We start from the raw sequence: 27,821 nt of genomic DNA on the forward strand, positions 1-27,821 counted from the left end.
TTCGCAACCATTAACATTAACGGTTTTAAAAGGCAAGCAGACCTGAGAGCCGCATTTAAACCTTTCCAGCACTCTATGTAGAGTTGTCACTTTCCCAACATTGCCCTTGTAATAAGAATAGATGGCATCTATAATAAACGGTTAACAAGTTTGATCATTATCGTACTTTACTGCAAATTAAAAAAATAACATTTGAATAAACCTTGGGCAAAGAGCTTTGAAATAGAGGGTCTGATGCTGAAGCAGTAATCACTTTTCAGGGCAATACCCCGGGTCACCGTTCAAAATACAAGCCATTTTCGTCACTCCTTTCTCACTCCTGACGAGATGCGATTTGCTTTTTCAGATTATACGTGTCCGCCTCAACATTTACAGATAAAGTGGTCTCTTATTTAAGTTCCGAGTCGTCAAAATGATCCTGCGATGAAAGCTCCGTGTATCGTTCTCTCTTTATAGATTACGTTTATTATCACAAAAGCATCAAATCATCGTGCTGGCTATGAACATCTTTCTCAGCCTGTTCCTCTATCAACAATAAATTGAAAGGTAACCTGGGTATTATGCTGCCGAATTTTTTAATTTGGCATCCGTTATGCGCCAAGAAGAAAACGTTCACCCCGAAACACTTGTTGCTCCATCGGTTTTGGTGATTTTTTTTTTTCCAATGTTTTATGTTTAGGATAATTACAATTGAAGATCATTTGACTGAACACCATGGAAAGATCTTATGTCTCAATTTGTTGATTGTTTGTATTCGATGAAAGATTAATATTTGGATCACTTGAGTCGTTTTTATTAATAATGACATTTTTATTTCGGAAAATGAATTTGAATAAACCTTTGAAAGAAAACATGTATCTAAAACGATAAAACTCTATATTAAAAAAAAAAAAAAGGCAAGATTTTTGAAATTCATGAACGTAAAATAAGATTGCTTTGAGTTTTTAAGCTCCCCACACGTGTATAGTATCTTGAGGCATGTGTCTGTGAATCGACCCAGGTGCCTCACACCCCTGTTGGAGCAAAGCTAAGGAAGTTCGTATCAAAGCGGTCAAGCAGCATGTCTATATAAAAGCTCTCTGGTTCTCTGTCTACCCCTCGCCGTAACTTTTTCTACATAGGTCGTTCGTAGCAATCTACACCAATAAGTAGATCGACACCTAGTTTGTTAACAATATAACATTAATAGTGATGGCATATAAATCTGTAGGCAAGGGGTCCGGCTGAAGCCATGACCTATTTGGGTGGGGGGCCTGGAGGATGAAGCCAGAGCGTAGGTTCGCGAGTTGCCATTGAGGTAGAGAGGGAGCTGGGGAGTTAGGTGGTTTCTGCTGAGCGGGGCAAGTTTTTCTTTGACTTCTGTCTTTGTGATTTGGAAGTGGCTCAGCTTCTGGATGCCTTACAGATGTTATTGTTCTGGTGCAGTTTATTTTCCCTTTATGTTTTGATGAAGGCGGTCAACACTGACCCACACTATTAGCCAGGCAGTCCTTACTACTATGATCGTGTTCCTGTTGTATACCTGGATGAAGTACATTTCTTATGCCTTTAAAATAAATAATAAATCCAGTATTTGTAAAGCGCGGCAAATCACCCACATAAATCTCAAGGTGCTGAATTGTACCCCCCCCCCCCCCCCCCCCCCCCCCCCGGGCTATCACCATCACTGTGTGTGGTACAGTGTATGTAGTGTTCAGATTTCCTGTGGTCATACCTTAGCCGTCCATCCTCTGTCACATATGTAATCTTCTAGTCGGTTTATTCTTGCATTATGGAAGTTTACAGAGCGACATTTGTTAGACATAAGGCATGACTTTAGCCCAATGTGCTTTGTATGACCTTCAAATGATGCCCACCCTCCTCGCGCACGGTGTCCTTTCACTTTCAACTTTAGAAACTGCTTATCTACGTGGTCTCCACAAGATAGTGATGCATTCAATAAATATGTGTCAAGGCTTGTGGCATCTCAATGTGAAACCATAGCATACTGAACTGAGCAGTTAAGTAGCATCCCTTCAGCTCTGGTACCTTACTTAACACTTCCTTTTCACATTGACACTGTAACACGTTCATTTTCACTTAGTCTTGTTGCCCAGGTTAACTTAATCCGTGCACTTCTCATATTTCAAAAGCTATACAAGGTGTCGGACGCTTGCAGCAATAAACAGATAGAAACACCCAGGGAGAACCAGCATTTTGACTGTCGCTGTTTTGCCTGCCAAAGAAAGGAAGTGACTGCCGAAATTCCTTCAACCTAGTTAGATTTTTGAGTAGATCGGTGAAGGTGTCTGGGTGGAGCACACACACACTCACAGTAAACGATTCAAATACTTGTTCATGCATATCTCCACACTTTGAAAGGTACTCTAAGCACTCTAAAGTAAATTAACGCTATATGATTATTGTTTATTTGCACTTTATTTTCTTCTCATCAAATCTTCATTGTAAATGCCTGCCCACGCCAAAACGTGTTTAGTCGATGCTGCATTTGTAGCAGCCGACTTCATCGGGGCTAAGGGTCTTGATCTCTAGACTCCCGTGTTGTACCCTCGCACATTTGCTTCATTGAGCTGCTCGTTTGTACCTTTCGCCATGGACCTGCAAATAAATGCTCTCCATCCTCCACAGAATGTATTTACACTTCAACAGCTATTCCAACATGGAGCTTCTCTATTATTTTCCATATTGCGCCACCACTATCTCTCTCAACCTGCACACAGCATGGCACAAAGTGGTACTGCAGATAAGAGACAATAAGATTCTTATAAAATAATGAATAATAGCATGGACTGAAACCCATATTTCGGGCTTCCGAAATTGCTTTGTGGTAGTTGGCCTTTTGACAAGATTCGGATAATGTGGAGTCCGTTCAGATAATGTGAAGTATTTTCATTAGTAATTCATAGGTTCGGTATTTTATAGTTATTTGTATTGTACTTGTGACTAGTGATTTATTTCTTAGCATATTAAGGCTTGCTGTGGTTTCATATTATGTTGGGAGGCTTTGATCAACTTTTTTTTTTTATTGTTAATTTAAGCGTCGTCTTATGTATTAATTTTGAGATCTGATTCAAATATAAATGAATTGTTTGTATGACCACAAGTGCTTTTATATTAAAAAAATAAATAAATAGCTTGTTAAGTATTAAATAGCAGTGTGTTCGGTTTAACAACCTTTATTTTTGAACATTCTTAGGATTAATTGTTTTAAATTAGGTTTTTAAAGAAATACAATCCACATATAATCATCATCTTCTTCTCATTGGCTGACAAGAACCAAAGAGAAGTCTTTAAGTAGAGCAATCGGATTTCTTCCCATCCCCTCACTCTGACGAGTCCACCTATCATGTTTCACACCCCCACTTAGAATGTGAAGGTCAAGGCCCAATCTGACATCAGAGACTCTACGTTGTGCAATTTTGACATTATCACACACAACACTTTTATAAAATGGACAATTTAGTTATCTATATTTATGGAGCAAGTATAAGATGTAGAGAGGCCAATCTCTTTCAAAGGGCGTAAGCTTGCGTTTCGAGTGTCAGAGTACTTTTTCCAGTGCTAGAATTTCGCATACTTTGGTTATTCATTCACTCTAAGATTGCAGTGCTCTTTCCTATTAGAGTGTGGGATGGCTCTGTTGTCCACAGAGGCGCAGCCCAGAGTGTGGAGACCCCAAAAGAATTACTCATGGGTCTAGCAGAAAGCAGGTGTATTTATAGTTTCCCCGTTCCAGGCATTTCCACCATATGCAAAGTAATGAACTCTTTGCTCCACAGCCTCTCCAGCAGAGATGTAATTTCTAGCTGTCCCAGTGTGGTACTTTTTCTGGAGTGTAACTGGATGTAATCACTTTGTACAAGGCCTCCCTTTACTTTGTACTTCTATAAGAAAGTGAATTGTCTGGGGTGGGCAGTTGCCAATCTCAAAGAATAACAACACTTGAGTGTCAATGTAACCCCTAAAATCACTTAACCGGAGTTCAACCTTTGGTAGCTGTGGAACAGAGCAAACAGAGTTAATTTAGGGCAATTTTAAAATAGTTATGCAGTGTCAAAACAATAATAAAGTCAAAACACCAAACAATAAAAATCCCAGAACAAATTAAAAAAAGAAATTACATTTTAATGAACAAAGTGACACCAAAATTACAAATTCACTAAGGGGAACCGGAGATTTTAGGTTTTTAAAGATATATATATATATATATATATATATATATATATATATATATATATATATATATATATATATATTTTTTTTTTTAAATAATATGAAAACGATGCCAAAAAGCGCTTATGCCAATGATAGTCCATGGTCTCAGTAGAACAGGACCTAGGTGGACTTTGAGGCTGATGGTTCCTGTGTTTGGATACACAGTGTGGTGGCTCGGTCAACAATTTTTACCTTCTGACTTAGTCTGCATAATAGACATCAAAATCTCTCAGCGAAGAAAAGCAGCAAGCTGTATCTGGGAAAGTCTCACTGAAGACAGATGGACATTGAGAAAGGTCCAGCTCAAGCTGTTGGTTTTGGCAGGAAAAGCTCAGAGCGAGAAAAGTTCAAATTTCATACCCAGACAAGCCAACTTATTGGCTAGGTACTTTTGGTGCATTCGCCCGGCCCCTATTTCTGTTTTGTAACTTGGTCTTTTTTTTTTTTTTTTTTTTTTTTTTAAATGTCACTTCCTTTCGCAAGGCAATGCGGCAGCCTATATGCAAACAGGACTTCACAAGGCCAGATACCTTCCCACGGAGATCTAGCTCAAAATGATTTGCTGCTTTGGAGAAGCTACACATGAGAGAAATCTTTCTTCAGCCCAGGAAAGTCGCAGCTTCACTGGATTGACTCTGTTGGTTGGTCCTTCGGAAGTCTGGAGGTCCAGATATATTCTGAGCGACAATTTTGTGATGGCCACTCTTTCCTTTACTTCTTCACTTGAGGCGCCCAGCCTTCAGGGGAAGCTCTTGGGATTTAAGGCCTTGATTCAGCCAAGGCTTTGCTGGGTCCAGGGCTGATTCAATTGAAACTGGGTAACTCATATTCCAAGAAGGTTTTTCTGCTTATGTCTCTGTAGGTACACAGGCCGTTCCGTGACCCTTGGAGTACACTTCTTTGTCCTAGATACAGGAGGGAGCAATTCCTTCAGGGCTCCTCCCAGGTTACAGCAAGTAGGGTCCAGTCCTCTGCTGGTCTTTTGCAGATCTAGAAAGTGTTCTGCAGAGAATGCCTTTGGATACCATAATCTATGGTTGGGACTAGCTAGTGGTTGGGTGTGACTGACTGGGGAGAGGAGGGAATAAAAGGCTTCCTTCTGCTAGTCTCAGTTTACGGCTACTTGCAAAAGGGCAGGCCCCTTTACAAGTTAACAAAGTTGCTGGGTCCACCCTACTTGCTGGCTCTCTTGTAAAGAGAAGAAAATACTTCCTTACATCCAGGCCATTATTCATGCTCTGGGAGCAGTCGTCAACTTCATTAAGGCCAAGCACTGGCTAGGCAGCTCCTGGAGGGCTAATGAAAATTAGACTCCAGAAGCTTCAGGCTAAGAAAAGGTAACTTTCTAAAAGTTACTTTTCCTAAGTATTTATTAAAAATCAGACTTCACCAATGATTTTGACTTTTACTAAAAATAAAAAATAGTCTTTGAATGACTTTTAGCTGGTTTCTGTCTAAAGTGTCAAATTAAAATTTATAATCTGTATATTTCTTTCTTTTAGGATCCAGCTACAGCCCCACCAGCAAAAGTACCTTTTAGAGCCTAGTCTCTGGAGAAATGTGCCATTTTTATTGTTGTACTTTAACTTTTAAGAATCAGGTACCCTACTTAGTGGACAACAAGGTATGCTTGGAGGGTGATATGAATATTTAAAAGCAGGGTTTCCTCCCTGTCAAAAATGGTTATTTTGACAGCAGGTTTTAGGATTCAGTCTCAGGCTACTCATGTTAGGCCTGAAGCCAAGATTTCCAAGGCTACCCCATGGATGGTACAATTGGTGGTGCAGGCCTCCTGTGGTAATCAGCTTCTTGACCCTGGGTAAAAAATTTTGTATTATATACTCAGGACCTATTGGCAAGTGAAATGTCAATTAGGGGTAAACCAGTTTAACCATGTTCAATGTGGGAGTACAGACACATTACTACTGTTTAAAAAAAATTCCTATAGCCCACCCAGGACATATTGGGGTCAAGGACAAGAATTCATATTTATTTTGTCCTTGGGACAAGTAGACCCAAGCCCCTATAGCTGCCAGTTTACAGTATTACATTATGGATCAGGGAGGGGCATTGTCTGTAGTTAAGGTATTGTTTGTGTCCCTATCTGGTTGTTGTTCACACTTATATTTATGGTTCATTAATGTGAAGCCTTTATTATTAGGGTATGCACTCTAAGGAAACGTTGTAAGCTCGGATCACTTTACTTATAGTACTTTCAGTATAAAAATATGTAAACGTTTGTGAAGTTTAACAATATGAGGCTAGGTATAATGCTCCCAGAATGCCCTCTAATTAGATGCAGATATTAGCAGAAGCTTGTAAACAACATTGAGGATTCTTTGCTTTCAAAATAAAACATTCACCAAAAAATGCAACTAGGTAAAAATAAGTTTTGTTAAATAATTTTAGGTACCATTTCTTTGAAGCATCATTTAGTAAGATATGTGGATGCAAAAGTATTCATAATGGAAATCATTGTAACCAGTTTCAACAAGATAATGGTAAACATGAAAATAAAGAAGCAGTGGCAAAGCCTGTAGGTTCAACAATGATGGTCAGCTTTTTGTTTTTTTCAATGCATGTCTTGTTTCGCCATGGTTTTTGTAAACCTTTACTGTTGTGGGAGCTGCCGGGCTCTCACTGATATTACAAACACAGGCAAAAGGATAAATATATTTTGGTCTTAAAAAGCACACATTGCCACAGTAGTTCCTGGTATTGAACAAACCTAATTTGTGTGCTGATATGCTCCTTATGATCGAGCACAATGCTGTCATTCACAGTAAAGCCAGCCATAGAGAGACAGAATTTTAATACAAACAAAAGGTCTTGGTTAATGACAGACCTAATTAAGGGCCCAGTTCCTAAGGAAAGTCACAACTCTGCTCTGGGACCAACTCCACTGCGCCCTTTGAAAGGAGGACTTGTACCTCCTGTTCTAGCAACAAGAGGTGTTCTTCTGAACAATAAGATGGGCGAGGCGGGATGGGGGGCGGGAACTCCCGAAAGGGAAGGGTGTAGCCTTTTCCCACAATACTGAGAACCCAAGTGTCCGTTGTAATAGTCTTCCACTTGCAAAGAAAATGCCGTAATCTTCCCCCTACAGGAGAGGAGTGAGTGGGAAATGGTGGAAGCCTAAGGCTGCTTTCCCTGCTGCACCCCTCCAGAGGACGAGGAAGAGGCAGAGTGCTGCTGAGAGGCTCCTCTGGTACGGGCCCTACCTCTCCCTCTAAAAGATCTATAGGGATGGGAAGAGGCAGGTTGCTGGAATCTCCCCCGAAAGGAAGAGGAGGAAGAAGCCACGCCCAAATCCACGAAACCTCCTGAAAAATCGGGAAGAGGCAGAGGAAGGAGGAGCTTGGAGCCCTAACGATTTGGCTGTGGCCCTGCTCTCCTTAAATCGCTCCAAGGCCGAATCTGCCTTGGCCCCAAACAGTTTGTCCCCATCAAACGGGAGGTCCAATAGGGTTGACTGCACATCCGCAGAAAACCCCGAATTATGGAGCCAGGCCTGTCTCCTTGCCACCACAGCTGTGCCCATCGCCCTAGCCACCGAGTCGGTCGTGTCCAGCCCAGACTGAATAATCTGGGTCGCGGCAGCCTGGGCGTCCGAAACAACATCCAAAAGACCCTGGGGAAGCTCCGTAAATGATGACGAAATGTCATCCATAAGAGCATGGATGTATCTCCCCAGAATGCAAGTTGCGTTGGTGGCCTTCAACGCCAGACTGCAGGATGAAAAATTTTTCTTGGACTGCGCATCCAGCTTTTTCGAGTCCCTGTCTCCAGGCACCGTCGGGAAAGATCCAGGCGCTGATTTTGATGAACAGGAGGCTTGCACCACCAAGCTCTCCGGTGTAGGGTGTCTAGAAAGAAAGCCAGGGTCCGATGGCGCAGCTCGATACCTCCTGGCCACAGCCCTATGAACCGCTGAGGAAGATACTGGCCTCTTCCACACCTCTAGCACCGGATCAAGCAAAGCCTCATTAAACGGCAAGAGAGGCTCCGCTGCAGCAGAGGCCGGATGTAGCACCTCCGTTAGAAGATTCTGCTTCTCCTCTGCCACCGGCAAAGGCAGGTCCAGAAAGTTAGCTGCCTTCCGTACTACAGCGTGAAAGGAAGCCGCCTCCTCCGTATATTCCCCTGGAGACGAAAGATCCCACTCAGGGGAAGTGTCCAGCCCACTGGCTGTATCCAGACCATGCAGTCCATCACCAGAGTTCTCCAGTTCTCCTTCCTCCAGGACTCGTTGGTACTCCTGCTCTTCCAATAGACGAAGAGCCCGTCTCCTCGAATGTAGCCTCTGCTCGATACGCGGAGTCGACATGGCCTCCGCCGAAGTTGAAGATCGGCGCCGATCCCCAGAAGCAACCGACGTCGCGTCCGGCGCCACAGGCAACTTCGACGCCGATGAAAGAGCAGGACGAAGAGAACTTGGAGCAGATGGACCCACCGGAGTCACAGGACGAAATCCCGACATCGACGGGATGGAAATCTCCGGGGCCAATCCCTCTGAAGCCACCGGAGCGGCCACCGGCGCCGAGCCCACGTTCCCAAAAGGGAGAAAGGGCATAAAGGGTGCCGGCCGTAGAGGCGCAGGATCACCCAATGAAAAGGCCAAAGGACCAGCCGGAGCACCCCCTGGAGCCATCTGTTGGAAGATGGTATACATCGCATTTAGGAATGCGGTACTATCGGCTCCAGGGGTGGGAAAAGCCGGATACTGGGGAGCCTGTATCGAAGGTGACCCCGACGCCAGCCTCGACGTCTGCGACGCCGGAGACAACACAAGAGGCTGCATCACCTCAATCACCGACGCCTGCCCAGGTGAAGTCGGTGACGTCGGAGAGGGCAACGGCGTCGACGGATGCGGCGTGACCGTGGGACTGACCTCCCAAGTCCTCCGGCGCCGATCCGAAGGCGACCTGGAATGAGTCTCCTTGCTTGAACGGCACCGTGAATCTCTACGGCGCCGGAAGTCTCGATGACGCCGATCCTTGGCGAAGAAGACTTCTTGTGATGCTTTTCTTTCTTCGACTTCGCCATAAACAACTTAGCCTCACGTTCCTTGAGGGCCTTCGGATTCATGTGCTGGCATGAATCGCAAGTTGAGACGTCGTGGTCGGAGCTCAAACACCAAAGGCAGTCAGAGTGAGGATCTGTAACTGACATCTTGCCCCCACACTCTCGACAAGGCTTGAAACCCGACTTTCTCTGCGACATTATTACTGCAGAAAAGGACTACGCAGCAAAAAATACACTGTAACCACAAAAGTAACAGTTGCTCCCTCGAAGATAACCGTTTCGAATGCACGGAAAAAAGGGAACTGACGTCGGCACGTCGTCGAGGACCTCTTATTGCCTGTATGACGTCGGACGGCGCCGCGTGGGCTAGAGTGACGTCCTCGTCGACGTGCAGAGACTAGGAAGAAGATTTCCGTTGAATGCTGGTGCCATGGGAGTATTCATTAGGTGAGGAATCCACAGGTAGCTAATGTATCCACCAGAAAAGTCGTTACCGAAGGTAAGTAACTCGTTCATTTACGGCTTTCATGAATTAACAAGGATAAACAGAAGTAGGCCAGGTAATGGCACGCCTTGAAAATTATTTGTTAACTGCATATTAACACAAGCAAATATACATGTGTAGATTTGCTCATGCGAAAATCTGTTGTGTTTTCAAGTGCTGTCCCTCCAACCACTTTTTCCCCCAACCCTGAAAGGATTTTACTTCTGCCCTTGTCAGAAATACATTTCCAAGCTTTTTCAGTATGGGAAAAGGTTAGGGAAGAGGGGGTGAAATCCCCTAAAACATGCAAATTAGTAGGTTTGCAAATTCTCAAATGGGTGGTCCAACTCTGGAACTATTGCTTACTGCTACCTCCACCAACAGCACGTACATCTGTCAAAAGGTGGTAAAATGAGTTAATTGCTAGTATTCAAACCCTACTGTAGTAAGAGCCCTGGCATAATCAGAGAGACTATTATTAGAGCTCTCTTTTAATGAGATTGCAGTCATATTTTGTCACTGCACAATATGGCACCAAAGGGTCAAGTGGGTTTTGTTACTGGACCAGTAGCTTTATAAAGCAACATGTCCCATGGACAAATAGATATTTTATTAAATTCCACACCCCTGTCATTTCATATTGCAGGTCAAAATACATGATCAAGTTTCACAATGCATGGGGGGGCGTGGCCTGCAAGATGGCAGATCGGTTGCACTGAGTCATGAGCTACCAAACTGAAAATGGTATCCTGTACATTCCTATCGCCATGGTGCCCTGCTCATCTAATGGCCTCCATCCCAGAAAGATACCGACACTACTAAGGCGGATGGGGGCCGGTTGCACCCGTCAGGGCTCTTTGCTACTCCGAAAACTAGAGTTAATCCCTTTGGCCGCTGAGCCCAAGATGGCAGACACAGCGGTCAGCGGTGAGGAGCCACGGAGGTGACTGGGTGACCCTGGCCCTGGAGACTCTGCATTGGAAACATCAAGAGGGGGAGTGGTGGCGCAGGTTCCTGCTTTTATTTCTGCCTGCATGAGACACGGACGGGGTTTGCCATCCTCTGTCTGCTTGGGCCTCCCGGAGGTGATCAGGGAGAGGAGGCCTGGCAGGAGCCCTAACGATAGGGGTGAGGACGCTGCCGCCTCTGGTAAAATGGGACACAGTCCTGCCCAGAGGTATGCGCAAGACTCACCCAGACACAGAGCTTTATTCGTTTACTGCGGACACAGGAAACAGGGAGGCAATGCCGTGGTGAATGAATCGGTCTGGTTTTGAACTTGGGGTACTTATCTGAGCCAAGCGTCCCCTGCCTCTAACATTTACTGGAACTGTCTGTTGGTCCAGTTGCAACAAGTGACTACTCGTATATTTTATCTCGCTGCCACTGCCCAGATGCTACTGACACTGCTGTTCAGTGGGGGTGTGGGGGGTGGGGGGGGGAACTGAAGGGGAGACACACCACATTTATGCAAAGGAGGCAGTGGGGGGGGGGGGAGGCCTAGTTGTCAGGGGTGACCAAGACCTGAGAGAGTGCTTAAGTGGGGGGGTACCCCCTCCTTTCACTGACTATGCTTGCATGCCCAGTAGAGCGGCAATTTCCATGCAACTAACTGATATCGAGGGGCTGAAATGAAATATATTGTATGGCACAGAACTGGTTTCAACAGCGCTCCTGATTGAACAGCGCTCCTGATTGAAAACCCATGGACCCTGGCAAACTCCCCCATCCTCCTCAAAGCCCCCCCCCCCTTCCCCCCCCCCCCCCCCAAACTATCCGAGGTTACAGAACTTGGCCGCCTCAAGGAACATATAAACAGAAATTGCAATTGCTCAACATTACAGTCACTTTCCCCTGGACCTCCGCTCCCTCTGCCCGCCACCATAGGCCTGGGATGGTTGGAGGACTCATCTGTGCTCGCTCCCACCATGGGTAAGGACAGACTCGCAAAAAGTATGCAGCAATCTAAAATGGACCTATACACAGCACAGAGCACTTGGGGGAAGGGGGGTCCTCTGGTTGGCACCCCACGGGACTCGTGTGAAGCCTCAGACACCCAGATCCTGGCAGCCATTGATGCCTCCAACCTAGCAGTGCAGGCAAAGATAGAAGCTATTGCCTTAGATGTGAATTTATTACGAACGGACCTGCATGGTGGCAGAGAGGTCCATTGAGACAGATCAACGAGTGTCCACAATGCTAAAGGCTACAGTGACAGCTCTTGAGACACGGTCACACAAATTAAAGGCGAGAGCGGAGGAAGCAGAGGGGTGATACCACAGATGCGGTTTGTCAGGTTCCCTGAGGGAGAGGAGAGAAATGACCCAGAACTATTCCTGGAAAGTTGGATTAAGCAGAAATGTCCCTCTGCGCCGCTGTCACCAGTCTTCATGGTGGAACGTGCACACAAGGCGCTGGCCCCGTCGTCGCCCCTGGGATTTCCCTGAGGACAATCCTCGCCAAAATTCTCATTTATAGAGACAGGGACACTATTTTGAGAGAGATGTGAAAACCCAGAGATCCGGCTTATGGTAATCACACATATGCAAATTTCTGGACTACACCAGGTTTGTCTAGCTCAAGACAATCCTTCAGTGGGGTCAAACAAGAGATGCTCACACTTTTTCCAAACACTTGAGGATGCATGGGATTGGCTGGAGCTTCAGGGGGTGGAGAGGATCCCAGAGACAACAGTGGAAGGGGTCCCTTAGTGGTGCCAGAGAGAGGAGGAATCGGACCACCAATAAATCAATCAATCAATAATATTTATAAAGCACGCTACTCACCCGTGAGGGTCTCGAGGCGCTAGGGGGTGGGGGTTACTGCTGCTCGAAGTGCCAGGTCTTGAGCTGCCTCCGGAAGGCGAGGTGGTCCTGAGGTTGGCGGGGAGGGAGTTCCATGTCTTGGCCGCCAGGTAGGAGAAGGATTTCCCACCTACTGTGGTGCGGCGGATGCGAGGGGTGGCGGCGAGTGCGAGGCTGGTGGAGCGAAGTGGACGGGTGGGCGTGTAGAAACTGAGGCGACGGTTGAGGTATTCGGGTCCCTTGTTGTGGAGGGCTTTGTGTGCCTGGGTGAGGAGCCTGAAGGTGATCCTTTTGTTGACGGGGAGCCAGTGCAGGTGTCTCAGGTGGACGGAGATGTGACTGTGGCGGGGTATGTTGAGGATGAGGCGTGCAGAGGCATTTTGTATTCGCTGAAGACGTTTCTGGAGTTTTGCGGTGGTTCCTGCGTATAGGGTGTTTCCGTAGTCCAGGCGGCTTGTGACAAGGGCGTGGGCCACAGTTTTTCTTGTGTCAGTGGGGATCCAGCGGAAGATCTTTCGGAGCATGCGGAGAGTGAGGAAGCAGGAAGACGAGACGGCGTTGACTTGTTTGGTCATGGTGAGAAGCGGGTCCAGGATGAATCCGAGGTTGCGTGCGTGGTCTGAGGGGGTTGGTGCGGTGCCCAGGGCCATGGGCCACCAAGAATTGTCCTAGGTGGACGGGGTGTTTCCGAGGATAGCGGCGGCGGGTGGCGGAGCAGGGATCTGGCTGTACCGGAAAGGTAGTGGTGCAACCAGATGGCACGCTGAGTTTGGAGCAACAGGGCTGGAGATGGAGGAGGTCAAGTCACTGGTCGAGGCAGTGACATCTGAAAATTCATCCCAAAGTGGTTCGGTTCAGGAAGATGACATAACAGCACAGTAAGCAGGAGACAATACACTATGAAACAAACCACGAGACACAACGTATCAGTCCTAAAGGGTTGAGATAGCAGCTGTCATAACAGGAGAGTCTTAGTGGAGGCCGGTGGGGAGTGAGAGTGAGACCGGTGAACAGAGTCTCCACCCCCCCCCCCATATGGCAGGCACATCGACATAGTTAATTCTCCTTAAGGGGCTAACGGTTGCGTCCAGCTCTCCAGGGCTGAATGACTCATCAGGCCTAAGGCTTATGGAATTTGGACTTCCCCACCCCCTTCTCATCATTTGTTTTCCCTTTCTGTTTTCTTTCTATCTCTTTCTGGCTATCACATCCCTCTCCACCCCCCCTCCTATTTCCTTGCTTTTCATTATATCTTAATTCATTGTTTTAAACATTTAGATAGACAACACATGAATTGTGAAAAGACTGGGAGAAGTGTATGGGGATTAAATGTGGAGAGCGCCCATTTTGGACTTTAACATCTCTAAGTTTTAGTTAGGGTGTTGGGAAGGGAGGGCTGCAGACCTCACTGGCTGTCATTGCAACGTAGTTGTTGACTGTAAATGACTGGGAAAGCGTATAAGTAACTGGGAGAGGGGAGGATAAATAGGAGGGCAGTGAAGTTTGAGGTATATGGTTGTTTTTCTTGTTGTTTTTAGCTGTTGGGCGACCCAAGTGAAGGAAATTGCGTTGCAGTCATACCCAGTCAGGTACCCATTGAGGTGGAACACATGATTAATACTATGGGGATGACAGAGAGAGGACGAATAGCACATGAAGGGGTCTCAATCCTATCCTGGAATGTGAATGGTCTGGGCAATGAAATAAAGAGAAATTTAGTCACCAGTTATATTAGGAGATTGAAAGATTGCAGGAGACACATTTGATGGGAACCTACTGTAGACTGCTCAATAAAGGGGCCTATACCACCTTGTTGCAAGCTAATTTCACTTCCAGCTCATGAGGAGTAGCGATTTTAGCCAGAACCCCCTCTCAACCCAGCAAATAGACAGGCAGTGGATAGATCCAGATGGGGAAATATGTAGCTGTGTGGGGCATGTGGGGAAGGAGAGACGTGACACTTAATTGTGTCTATGCCTCCCACGCCTACTGAATATCACTCTGGAAAAAGTAACTAAAATCCTGCTGACTATGCGCACTAACCTGGATAGGTCTAGACTGACCCAACATGACACACGGAAGCACCCTTAGCCCCAATGTGCTTGCAACTCATGCTGTCAGACCTCTGGCGCAGACATAATCCCGAGAGTTGAATGTATTCTTACTATTCTGGCACCCATTAATTATTTTCTAGACTGGATCACATTTTTGCCCCAGCAGGGGAGGTATTGGTGATCAAAGCAGCCAAGTATATGGCGAGGGGAAAATCAGATCATTCACCACTCGTGATCACAATCGGGCTAAAAACATCAGACACCAGGCATAGGATGATGGTTGAACGCCTTGGAACTTGTGGACGCACAAATTAGAGAGAAGCTTAGGGTTGACACTGAATTATACTTAAAAGAAAATGAGCTTAAGTTGATTCAGCCATATTTTTTTCGGAGGCATTCAAAACTGTATCAAGAGGCAGGGCCCAAAATATCATTGCACACAAGAGAAAAAAGGAAAAATGGGAAATGAAAACAATAGAGGAAAAGCTGCTCTCCCTTGAAAAGGACCTAAACCCCACAGCAGACTCACGGGCACTACGCACTATAGGACTACTCAGGGAAGCACACCAAGCTCTAGCTGATAGGGAGGCGAGATCCCAAATTCTTGGAACCCAACAAAAACGTCATGATGCAGGAGACAAAGCGAGCAAGATATTAGCCTGGTTGGGACGCAGAGAAGTGGCGGCTCAGTGGGTCCTTAATATTGTAGAGGAGGACGTCACTGGCTATAATACTGACACAGCAATAGCACAGGCATTCGGCAAATATTACAAGGCCTTCTATGAAGCATGTTCGCTAGCGGATGCATCACAAATTGAGTCATATGTAGCCGCCAGCTCCATGCCAAGTCTTTAACCAGAAGACAGCATAGAATTGGAAGAGGACATCTCCCATTTGGAGGTCCAAGCGGCTAATTCTTCTATCCTGGCCCCACACCTCTTGAAACACTACGAAGAAGCACGAAAAGAAGGGCATCTCCCCCTGTTCTCCGAAGAGCCATAACTGTGGTTCTACTTAAAAAAAGGGAAAATTACCACAAATTGTAGCCCCTATCACCCGATCTCACTTTTAAATATCGAAACCAAAATATTGGCATCAATAATAATGCCCCCGACAACCTGCAGAAATTGAGATACGTATAAGGTGGGGAACTAAGAAATTTAGATGACACTTGATGGGAGGCATCGTGTATGCACCACAGAAAAGTTGCCATAAAAATAAGACTGAGGCTTATACAATTAAAAATACTGCACCGCATTTATTGCGACCGAGTCAGACTTCATAAATTCAGGAGAGCTAAGTCACTGTAATGCCTGGGATGTGAAACGAGATTAGGAACATTTCAGCACATCCTTTGGGTCTGCCCAATGATTCAACACTATTGGGAGACCATAATAAATGAATTGGGACCGATTCTTAATGTATCCCTCCCAGCGGATCCAAAGTATGTACTCCTAGGCATTCCCTCAGATGTAGATAACCTGCGAGCACAGCTGCTCTTCTGTGACTTGGGGTTAGTGGTGGCTGAGAGTGGTTAGGTGGGGGGGCTCCTGAACTGCAAATGATAGCCCACTGGAAGAAGGGGATAGATCTATACATGGCGGCTGAAAAGGTTACATATAAACCCCGAGGTTGCCCGAAGAATTATGGTAAGATCTAGGGCTCCTGGTGCAGGTACTATGATCTAGAAGCGCCAGACGATAGTCTTACCTACCTTGGAGCGATTGTAATGCCCCAACGCTTTTGTGTAGTTGAAAAATGATTGTTTATTTGCCAAATCTTTACTTCTGTGGGCAATGGGATACTTTTGATAAGTGTGTATTATACAGGTGCTCCCTGCTCAATGTCAAAACCAATAAAAATTATAAATAAAAAAAAAAAAAGGTTTTATAATGCATTATTTGGTTGTCAGCATTTAAAACTGGGTATTGTTGGAATAGTGACCAAATGTCTTTGGGGGACTGGAGGTCTCCGGGAGCAGTTGGTGATACCCCTCTAGTTGATCATTGCAGTAAGTCAGTTCTGCAATCCTTTGCTTTTATTATGGGTGCACATCTGTGATCCCAGTGTTGAAGCACCAGGCGTTTGGCTAGGCGAAGTTCAGAAGTGCAACAACTGTAAATTTGTGCTTGGAATAGACTATTTTTTGCACCCAGTCCAGCAATGCAATCAGTGGGGACACCAGAACTGGATTTTGGATAATTTCCTGAATTGCATTCATCACTTTCCTCCAAAACTCTTCAGTCTTGCGACATCCCCAACCTAGGTGGAAAAACCAAGTCCCCGCTATTTTGTTCGCATAGTGAGTCGTCTCTCAGGCCCCATTTGTGTATCATCAAAGGAGAGTTATACACTATGAGTATACCTGAATTGTATTGGGCATAGCTGGCTGTTTGAGAGCTGCAGTACTCTCTCATTTCATCAGTGGTGTGTGGGTGTCCAAATCAGCATCCTAACCAGCTGTGGCTCAACACATAAGTGGAGGAATCGCCCCTCGCACCTCTCGATATAGGGTAGTTATCAGTTTTGATGTTTTGGAGGTGATGAGCATACCAAATGGTTTAAGTCGATCAGGACCCTGGGTAACATCCTGTGAATTTTGTCTGCATGTTTATTTTAGCCTGTGATGTAAAAATATATCAAAGGGGTGATGTATGATCCCACACCGAGGGCATCAGTGGTGATAAATGTGCCATTCTCATAGAGATCTCTCCATTTTATGATATTGAATATTTGTATTTTGGATTGCTCTTTTTGCTCAGCAGTTATAGGAAAGGCTGTGTGTGATATCAGCGGGACAGGAGGCACAGATAGTGGCATTCGTTATGCTTTCTGTCTAACCTTATCCCATGCGGTGCATGTTAAATTTGCAGAGTTGATTTCTGTAACGTTTAGAGGGCTCTTTGATCCATGTAGCTGCGTTATATGGGACTGAATCTGCCATGTCTCTTTCCACTGGCAAGTGGGCCAGGTACCTTTTGTGGATTAAAACAGTAATATTAAAAATGAGCTTGTGCACATAAAAAGTACATAAATAGTAAAACTGGAAACTGTAAAGCCACATGGGTAGAAAAGTAGAACTCCATGCACTTTTATTCCTCTTCAGCAGGGTAATTTTGGAAACTATGGCCCTATGTCCAGCGACAATAGGACCCAGACAAAGGTGAACCTTCTGGAGTGACCATGCAAAAAAAAAAAAGCTGTTTTCTTACACACGTCATTGCTGTACAAGTTCTGTCGAAGAGTTTATCCCTTTCTCTAGACATGATTTCTCAAACAAGGTCACTCCCTGTGCTTCTGACCCATGGTCTTGGACATAGGGGTTGATAGTATTTTCCTTTTATACATAATAGAGTTCAAATTTCTATCCTGCCAGCTCTTTCAGTCATTTCTTGAAGGTCATAAGCACCTTTCTTAAGTACTACAAAATGATTTCTTTTTATCATCTGCGTTTCTGATAATTTCAGCAAAGTTTCTTTATTCTGTCTTTCTCTGTCTCCGACTTTATCTCTCACCACTCCATGTCAGAATGAGAACTAAACGCTCATGTCTTCCGGCATCATCACCTCGATCATCAGTCTGAACCTCCGGAGTCCTTCTGTTTATGGTGGTGACACACTAGAAACTACCTTTGGGAATATGTGCTTACTTCTGAATCGCCCCACAATGCTCTGTTGCTTTCCAGCAAGGTTTACATTCTAAAGGTTAATGTGTTTGCATGCATTCATAAGAGCTAAACTATGGCAGTCTGGCTGGTTTGTCTTCTATGCAAGAATGATCACATCTGCAGCTCCTTGTGTACATTACTTGCTTCCAGTTCGGTTCTAGATTATCTGTCTGACACGCAAAACCTGACATGCGGGCCAGGCTGTTTTTCAGTTTGAACTCTCCCACATGCCTACAAGACCACTACAGTATGGCTCACCAACAGTCTGAAGGTCCCTCGATGTACAAAGGACAAAACAGAGGTTAGATCTTTTGGTATTGAGGGACTCAAATTTTGGCACACACTCCCTCTTGACTTGCACCTGACTCCCATCTATTTGCTTAACCCTAGACACTGTTCTCTGGTCTTGTCTTCTCTTCTCCGCATGCTTTTAGCTCCATATAAATAAAATACCAATACTATCATCAACTAGCTGAATGGCTGGACCTCATGGAGCTCACCCCCAAAGCAAATGTTTGTTCCGAAACAGATTTGTGGTGCCCAGATTCCTATGTTAGTTTTGCTTTTTGTGTCCATTGCCAAATTAAATGCTTGAAATACTCGTTCTTCAAGATTATAGCCTGTACTAAAACTTACACCCTCTGCTCACATCACATGGAAATGGCAAAGCCTATCAGTTTTCAGATACAGTTGGTGAGTGCAGATTGCAGTCCAGCCCCAAGAGTACACTGCAAGAGAAGTTCCTTCATAGCTCGAGTGTCATCTGTGCACTCTGCCCCCGTCGGTACTTGGTAGGTTGACACTGAGAGGACCATCTTCTAGTGTGTTGGAAAGATAGCAAAATAGCCCTACCCTGTCAGGTCTTAGAACCTGTAGAAGTGAAGGAGAACTGTAACAGAGGCTGGTGAATAAGAATTAGCTTTGAAGGAAAAGAGACAGTAACAAGCACTTGGTGAGAAAATCTTGTTTATTCTTCTTGGACACCGGAATCCACAATCTACTACGGCCTTAGCAAAGATGACTGACTAACAGACCCACACCCATCAATTTGCCCTAATTTGGAAGGTGTTCTTCTCTTTACCACATGCTTAGCACACTCACTCTCCAAGGAGAGTGAAATCGAATGGTTTTGAAGGGTGACCCCACTGCAATCAATGGGGATGAGAACAGTTTGAAGAGGAAAGTTTGTTGAGCCTATATTAATGTCTCAGTATGTCGAGGAAAGACAGATGCCATTACTGTACAAATACAGAAAAACGCTAGTGGGGTGTAGGAAGTGCTTTTGAGGGGCTCTGAAGCCCTGGCTGTGGGGTGGGATTAGATTTCTTCTTTTCTCCCCTTGCCTCTTCAGCATCTCTCATAACAAACTGCACTACCAGCCCTTCAGGATAGATCTTTTTTACTGCATAGTTAAATGTAACCTTATCAACTGCTCCTGTTAAACCTGTAAAAGGGATATCCTCCTAATTTGGACTTCTTCAAATATTTTTGCAAACATTTGAGATTAAGTATTTATTGTAGGTTTTACAATCAGCTTGGCCACACCATTCCGATAAACATTTTTGGGTAAACTGTGGCTGTCTCAAAGAGGACTCCTCCCTTCATGAGTTAGCAGGTCTTTAAGTTGCACGAGTCTAGAGGAAGGAAGGTTGTACTTGCCAGTAAGTTCACGTTACCAGTTCTACCTGTAATATTAGCTATTGGAAAACTATAAATTCATACGTATGTGACAGTCTTTCAATACCTGGGAATGTAATCTCTAGCTGTTAATTAGTTCCATAATCGGTATGTTTACAAGTTAACTCTTAATTATGAACATTTCTGCGTGTCTACTCCCCGAATAAGAAAATATAATACTGCTCCCCTCTACATCTTCTCGAGTATCCACTGGTAATTTGCATAGCCCAGGAGACCGCGTTGTTAGGTCCCAGACACCAGGACCTTTTTAAGATACATTTGTACTGCATACTAGGATTACTAAATGTATCTATTAAGCCTTAGTATTACCTTAATTTGTCACTCCTTGCTGATGGCTATACCGTTATCTATCGCCTGCAAAGTGTGAGTTCATATTGTAACATTCTGATTTTGATATGCAGTTTTTTTTTTTGTCTACCTTTCCAGATTGCCTTGGACCTGCCATATTTTCACCCATCAAAGCAGATATAACTGGAAATATTACGGTATGATGGCATATTTAGAATAGTTCTGTGTAAATTGTTTTTTATTGTACCAATAATCCATCTTTACACATTTAATTTAAATTTAATGATTGCAAAGTTATTTTTGTTGTACAGTTATAACAGTTTTAAATATTGGCTAAAAAGAGGGATAGGTAGGATTGCAGAGAAACATGCAACAATAACAGGAACACTAGTGCAGCAGTTCAAAGAAAATATAGGGCACCCAAAATACTACACCTGGAGGAGGCCAGTCCCATCTTTTGAGGGGTGAATGTATGCTGCCCTCTCACCAGAGAAAAAGCTGCTTTCAAGGAGAAGCTATCTGAAAAATAGGGGAAAGCCCAAGTAACCCCACCATATCTGGGCTAGACAACACTACTAAGGCAAAACTGATAAATAGTAGGGAAAAATGCGTATATTTTAAACATCACAGTGAAAACCCCTAATTATTCACTGGAATGGTGGTGTTATAGATTGTTGTTCCAAGTACCATTATATTAATGAAAAGCATATTAACAATTATATATGTAGGTACCACTTCCTATGTCCTGATGAGGCCTAGAATTGAAGGGCGAAACGCGTCGAACAACAACACGAGGAGTGTCTTGAATTTTTTTACCTAGAGAGTATGATATAAGAAGATACCGTATTTAACCTGACTTGAATAATTGTGAATTACAGACGGTATCAATAATTCATTACCTCAAGTGGAGGATTCCTTTTGAAAATGATGTTTGGCAGCCCACAACTGCGAATTCAGTTGGAAGCCTTTAGTGCTAATGAGCTTGCACTTAGTACCTGTTTTTGTGTTTCTGGCAAATTGCGATGGATTTTTTAGTGTGATGTTTTGTACATACTTGTTTCAGCGGTGTGCATTTTAATATATGGTTTGTGATTCTTGAAGAAGAGCCAGACAAAGGGAGATGAATATTGATGTATTAAAAATATAAACACTAGTATTAATATGTTTCCAGTGAATAATTAGGGTTTCCACTGTGATGTTTAAAATATATTAATTTTTTCCTACTATAGATCAGTTTCAAGGAGAAGCTAAACAACAATTACGGTCTGATTTTGAGTTTGTCAGAGGGAGTTACTCCGTCACAAACATGACTGATATTCTCTCCGCCGTATTACGATCCCATAATGTAGATTTTCCTAGTAATTTATGAAGGAAAGTCTTAATTTTATTAAAGACACGGAGGCGAGTATTATGCAGTAGTCTTTTCTTTATTTTTAGTAGCAGCTCCAGTCAAGATCAACTACAAATCCCATAAGGCAAACGACAAGGAGCCAATGGGAGAACAAAAGTAGTTCATAGTAATGCACCAATCACTGCCGTATCCATGGAATAATACCCATCTTGACTGAAAACAACCCTCTTTTCTTGTGCAAAACTCAATGAGAAGTAAACAATGGTATAATAACACAACAAATACAAAACGCCAAACAGAGCGAGAAAACTTCTTGTAAATAGAATAAAAGTCTCTGTAGGAAGACCGGCAGGTTTTGACGATCCGTCTCCTGATAATCCTTGAAAGGAAACACCGGAGAGGACACCGTACATAAAGGATCTGTATGAAGAGGTTTGCTGTGTTGAAGTAGAAGCTAAAAGGGAGGGTAACAAAATCACAGAGTTAGAATTTGTAGCGGCGGGATAATACTTGCCTCCGTGTCTTTAATAAAATTCAGACTTTCCTTCATAAATTACTAGGAAAATCTATATTTTATGACAAGATCGGAGGCTCCTATTAGGCAATTTTAAAGCGATTCAATCACATTTAACGAGGCATGCTGAATTGGTTTACAATAAAATACTTTGAATACATTATCATTAGACCAGTCAGCCGACCTGAGAATATCCTCTAGACGAGAACCGGCCCAAAAAGCTTTGGACGCCATGGCTCCTCAAGCTGAATGCGCTCCAAAAGCAGAGGTATCAATACCAGCCAAAGACATAATCCCACGAACCCAACGGGCCAAAGTAGGTGAGAACACAGGGTTGTAAGGTTTCCTAAAGGAGATTAACAATTGTGTAGAAGGGGAGTTTCTCAGATCGGCTGTCCGTTGTTCATAAACTTTTAAACATTGACCCACACAGAGTTTGGGATGATCGGGAAAAAAGGGATAAAAAACTGAAGAGAGGTTAGTTTTGGTACGTCTCGCCACATTAAACAGGACTCCGGAGGGAGTAAAATAGCGAGCGGTAACATCGATAGCTCTAACATCAGATAACCGTTTGAAAGATACCAAACATAAAAGCATAGCCAGCTTATATGACAACTGCTTTAAAGATAACAAAGAATTGTCAGGCCAAGAGACAAACAATTTTAGCACTGCATTGACATCCCATAAAGAACTGTATTTAGGTTTTGGCGGATTCGAAAATTTTACTCCCTTTAACAGACGACGGACCAACGGATGTTCACCAATAGGCTTCCCTTGAAAGTAATCGTGAGCAGAAGAAATCGCAGACCTATATAAATTAATAGTACGGAAGGACTTACCTTTACTGGCTTCCGACGCCAGAAAGTTGACCATCAGAGACACATCCGCTGTAATAGGATCAACTTGTCTTCCCAAACACCAGCAACACCAGAGAGACCAAGCTGATCTATAAGCCTTCTTTGTCCCAGGAGCTGTAGCCCGGTCAATGAAGGCTGCAGCTTCTGCTGAAATTGAAACGCTAGATCGGGATTCCCCGAAATTTTCCAAGCCGATAAGATCAGGGACTCTTGAAGAATTAGACAGTGACGGAGGCCTTGATGATTGGTCAGGAGGTCTGGAAAGGAGGGTATCAGAATCGGGGATTCGATTGACAGTTCCAGGAGGGAAAGGAACCACACCTGGGAGTGCCAATAAGGGACTATGAGGACTAGAGATGCTTGTTGACGTCTGACTTGTGCCAGAACTCTGGGAATCAAGATAAAAGGAGGAAAGGCGTAATTGAGGGAAGACGACCAATCCTGAGTAAACGCATCGAAGGCTAGAGCTAGAGGGTCTGGAAGCCAGCTGAAAAATCTTGGAAGTTGAGCGTTTAGCCGTGAAGCAAAGAGATCTATATGGAAGGGTCCCCACTTGTGTAGCAGGGCGGTGAACGCCTGTAGGTTGAGCATCCAGTCGCTGGAATCCAGAAAGAAACGGGAGTACCAGTCCGCTACCAGATTGAGGTTGCCCGGAAGATATTCGGCTTGAACAGAGATTTTGTTTTGAAGAGAGAACTCCCAAAACCCTTTCGCTAATTCCGCTAAAGGTTTGGATTTTGTGCCTCCTAGCCGATTGATGTAACGCACCGCTGAAATGTTGTCCATTCTGAGCAGAACCGAACAAGAAATCCTGTCTCTTGCGAGGCTCCTGATTGCAAAGGAGCCGGCAAGCATCTCTAAACAGTTTATGTGCAATTTTGACTCCTCTAGAGACCATGAACCTCCTGTCGAGATTGCACCACACCGGGCTCCCCAACCTGACAGACTTGCATCTGACTCTAATACAAGATCTGGGGCTGATGCGAAGATAGTTCTGCCGTTCCAGGCGTCTAAATGGTCTATCCACCACTGGAGTTCTGCACGTGAATCTTGGTCTAGAGCTATAACATCTGAATAAGCTAGACCTTTTTGGATATGACGAGTCTTTAGCCTTTGTAATGCCCGATAATGTAGAGGACCCGGAAAAATCGCTTGAATTGAGGACGAAAGCCGACCCACAATCCTTGCTAGAGATCTGAGGGATATAAAAGAACTGCGAAGAATCAGAAGAATTTCGGACTTTATGGATTTGATCTTTGATGACGGTAGAAGGAGAGTAGCCGATACGGAATCCACTAAAAAGCCTAGAAACTCGATTTGTTGAACCGGATCTAAGGAAGATTTTTCGTAATTTACAATAAAGCCCAGATCCTCCAACAGAGTGCAAGCAAGACGAACTTGAGACAGTAGCAAGGTGCGACTCTGACTCATGATTAAAATGTCGTCTAAGTAAATCACCAGGCGGATGCCTCGAGCTCTGAGAAAAGCCGCCACTGGCTTCATTAGTTTAGTGAAGCACCATGGGACGGAGGAAAGGCCGAAGGGAAGAGAGGTGAAACGAAAGTACTGACCTGCCCAGTGGAATTGGAGAAACTTCTGCGAGGCGGGATGAATGGGGACCGAAAGATAAGCATCCTGAAGATCCAATCTTACCAACCAATCTCGTAGAAGAAGAGTATCTCTGAGATGGAGAATCTTGAAATGTCGATAAAGAACAAACTGATTGAACTGTTTCAGATTGATGACTGGATGCATTTTTTTGTTCTTTTTCTGAACTAGAAAAACGGAGCTGAGGAAACCTGAAGAATCTAGTGAACAAGGAATAATAGCCTGTTTTTGCAAAAGAGACTGGACTTCTAACGAAATTAAATTTGTCATTTGATTCGAAAATTGAGGAGGGGGAGGAAAAATCTCTTGAAAAGAGTTCTATAACATAACCTTGTACTGTGTTTAAAACCCAGGAATCTTTTGTAAGATCCTCCCATTTTGACAGACATTGCGCAATGCGGCCCCCCACCACAGGAGTAAAGGAAGTCTGACTTACCATGTTATGCAGCGTTTCTGGTGTTACGGCCTCCCTTAGCCCTGAAGCCCCTGCTTCTTTGGGGATAGAATTGAGGCCTGTAATCTTGATAGGTGTTCTGATAGGGACCGCAGGAACCTTGGTTGGCGTAGGCTCGGCCGGCAAAGCGGTTCCTACCTCTACCGGCCCTGGTGAAAACCTGAGAAGCAAACATCTTTTTTTAATGATTGCTGCGCCTTGTCCAACGAGGAAAAGGTAGTCACATACTTGCTTAGCTCCTTGATGAACGAATCACCAAACAGCAAGCCCTCCGCTTTTACACCCGGATCTGAACCGGCTAAATTAACCAACTTTGGGTCCAACTTGAGTAGGAGTCCTTTCCTCCGTTCGTGAGTAATGGAGGAATTAGCATTCCCCAACAGGCATACAGCACGCTGCACCCATAAAGACAGTTCTTCTGGGTCAATGGCTCCTGATCCAGCCAAGCTGATTCCGCCATATCAAATATGCGGGTCAAGGGACCCACAATATCCAAAAGTTTATCTTGGCACGTGGACCAAGCTTTATCTACCCCTTTACGGGGGTCTTTGCCGTATCTGGTAAAGAACGTCAGGAGTGAAGAGTCAATAGCTGGTGTCGCTGTTATTTTAGAAGACAAAGCAGGGCGGGGACACGCCGATTTTAATTTCGCCCGGACCTGTTTATCCAGGGGGGTTCGGAGTCTGGCAGGGACGTAGTCCGCCAAATGATCTGAGGGGAGCCACTCTGTGGAATTTGGGTGTTGAATATCACCAGGGTCAAACATTGGAACCCCTTCTGAATCCAGAATAGTGGAGGACCCTGAAGCATGTTTGGCTTTTTTGAGTGGAGGAGGGAAGAACAACTCTCCAACGTCCTCGTCGGAACTATCCGCATCCGAATCAGGGTCGTTCCCTTCATCATCTGTGTCCCAAATTTTTGTTATTTTAATAGGGGACGATATATGTTTAGTTTTCACCATGCATTTTCTCACAGACTTAGCTATTAACCCCTCCTTGTTAGGAGGCCCTTGAGGATCCACGTCCTCCGCCCCTCCGCCGTGTGTGAAACACAGTCACTTCCAGTTAGCGTCGATTTGACATTTTTTGAAGAGAATTGACGCTTTCTGCTTTCCCCCGCAGAATGGGCCAGCATGGTCTTGGACACAATATTTACCACAGAGTTCTCTAAATTTTTTGAAAGTTTTTGCTAGGAGGCAACCATAGCCTGAAGATTGAATAAAATCATTTAAATGCTCCTTTAGAAAGTCTTCTTCCTCCTCATGAGAACTGTGTCTGAGTACTGTCCATGGTGATGACTGAAAGCAACCCCCTATAATAAGGCAGGTAAGGGTTAAACCTCTCTCAAAGAGAGGACAAGGAGGTATCCGGCTCCACCTACGGGCGGGGTTTAATGATTAGAAACTGAGCCGGGAGCTCAGCCAGCAAAGCAAATGAAGACCGGCTTGTAGAAACGAGCGCTAAACCGGAGCGCAGTGGGAGAGAGCCGATGTAAGCGCGAGTGCTTTTCAACGCGTGAAGGCTGAAATATGCCTACGCGCGCTGAAGAGACCCAAACCGTCACGGAGACCGTTACTAACAGCGCGCGACGCGAGGTAAAAAGAAAGAATGCGGCTGACAAGCAGACCACAAGCACCATTAATACAAGAAAAATTTCAACACTTAGTGCATGTAGATAACGCGCTACCACAAATATGTATGCATACTGGGCAATGGCTACAGTGAGGCAGAGACGCCAGCAATTGCTGAAGGCAAAGGGGATTAAGGGAGCCGTAACTGTGCCACAGAACACTGGGAGCCACAGCTGCATCTCTGCACAAGAAGATTGCTCCCCAGGAATAAAACAATAGAAGTCCAGAGGAAAAACTGTCAGTCTCTGCTTTGATATCACAGGAGTTCTTAACGTTTTTTTTTTTTTTTTTTTTACAAGAAATAAAAGAAGTGGGTGCTATTAAGTACGAGCTTGAGGATTTCTCTACAGGAACTGAAGCAAGATATTAGCACACCGAGCCATAGAGTTGAAGACTTTTAAGGATATTGGTTAAACAAGTGGAGGACCATCACTATGTAGGAAAAATAAACTTCACATTCAGAGTTTGGTACGAAGAGCTCCAGATGAAAAGTGATCTGAAGAATAGGTGACGTCATAATAACATTCAAAACTTGGGCCTGTTGTGGAATGCTGTGGGCTGAGACATGCAGACCTATGTGGGCAAGCTGACTTTTTCACAGGTATGCTGGCAGCACCCACCCGTAAGATTAGGCCAGACCTTTAGGGTGACAACAGTGGATAGACTGTTGAAGCTCCTTCCAGACGTTATCACTGGGGTCTCTAATTCAAAGCAAAAGAGATCAAGGCATTGACGCGAAAGGTGCACCAGTTTTAGGACTTGGCGGAGCCACTCCCAGAAGAAGACGCCATCTAAAATTATTATGAGGAGAGATGGGATACAGGCAGGCGTGTCAATTGTTTTTGTAATGGAGTTAGTATGGTCCTAGAAATGTTGAGGGTGTTCAGTAATAATATCATTGGGGGTCTATGCACCCATGATAACTAAGACATTTCTGAAACCCACCATACTGAGTTTGCTGAAGGTAAATGAACAAGGCCTCATGAGAAGGTGATATTATTATAAGAGGGGAGTTAAACTTGGTAATGAACAACATGAAAACTTAATCAAGTCGCATAAAAGGAGGAGGTGGAGAGTTCACCGTTATAAGGATTCACTACTTTACTTGGGGCTGGCTCATCTATGGAGGGAGATGCATATGGATTCTGTTAGTAGCACATTTTACTCAGAAA

The 27,821-nt window shown here is 44.5% G+C and overlaps 1 protein-coding gene across 2 annotated transcripts in view; it reads left to right on the top strand.

Moving 5' to 3' along the window:
- Positions 1–27,821, top strand: part of GLTP (glycolipid transfer protein) — a 189,159-nt gene that overhangs the window by 67,063 nt on the left and 94,275 nt on the right. For both annotated transcript variants that reach the window (XM_069214727.1, XM_069214728.1), the window contains exon 2: positions 20,374–20,432. In XM_069214727.1, coding sequence (XP_069070828.1) covers positions 20,374–20,432 — 59 coding nt within the window. The remainder of the gene's footprint in view (positions 1–20,373; positions 20,433–27,821) is intronic.

This window comes from Pleurodeles waltl, chromosome 11 (genome assembly GCF_031143425.1).
Source record: "Pleurodeles waltl isolate 20211129_DDA chromosome 11, aPleWal1.hap1.20221129, whole genome shotgun sequence".
In the NCBI taxonomy this organism is placed as follows: domain Eukaryota; kingdom Metazoa; phylum Chordata; class Amphibia; order Caudata; family Salamandridae; genus Pleurodeles; species Pleurodeles waltl.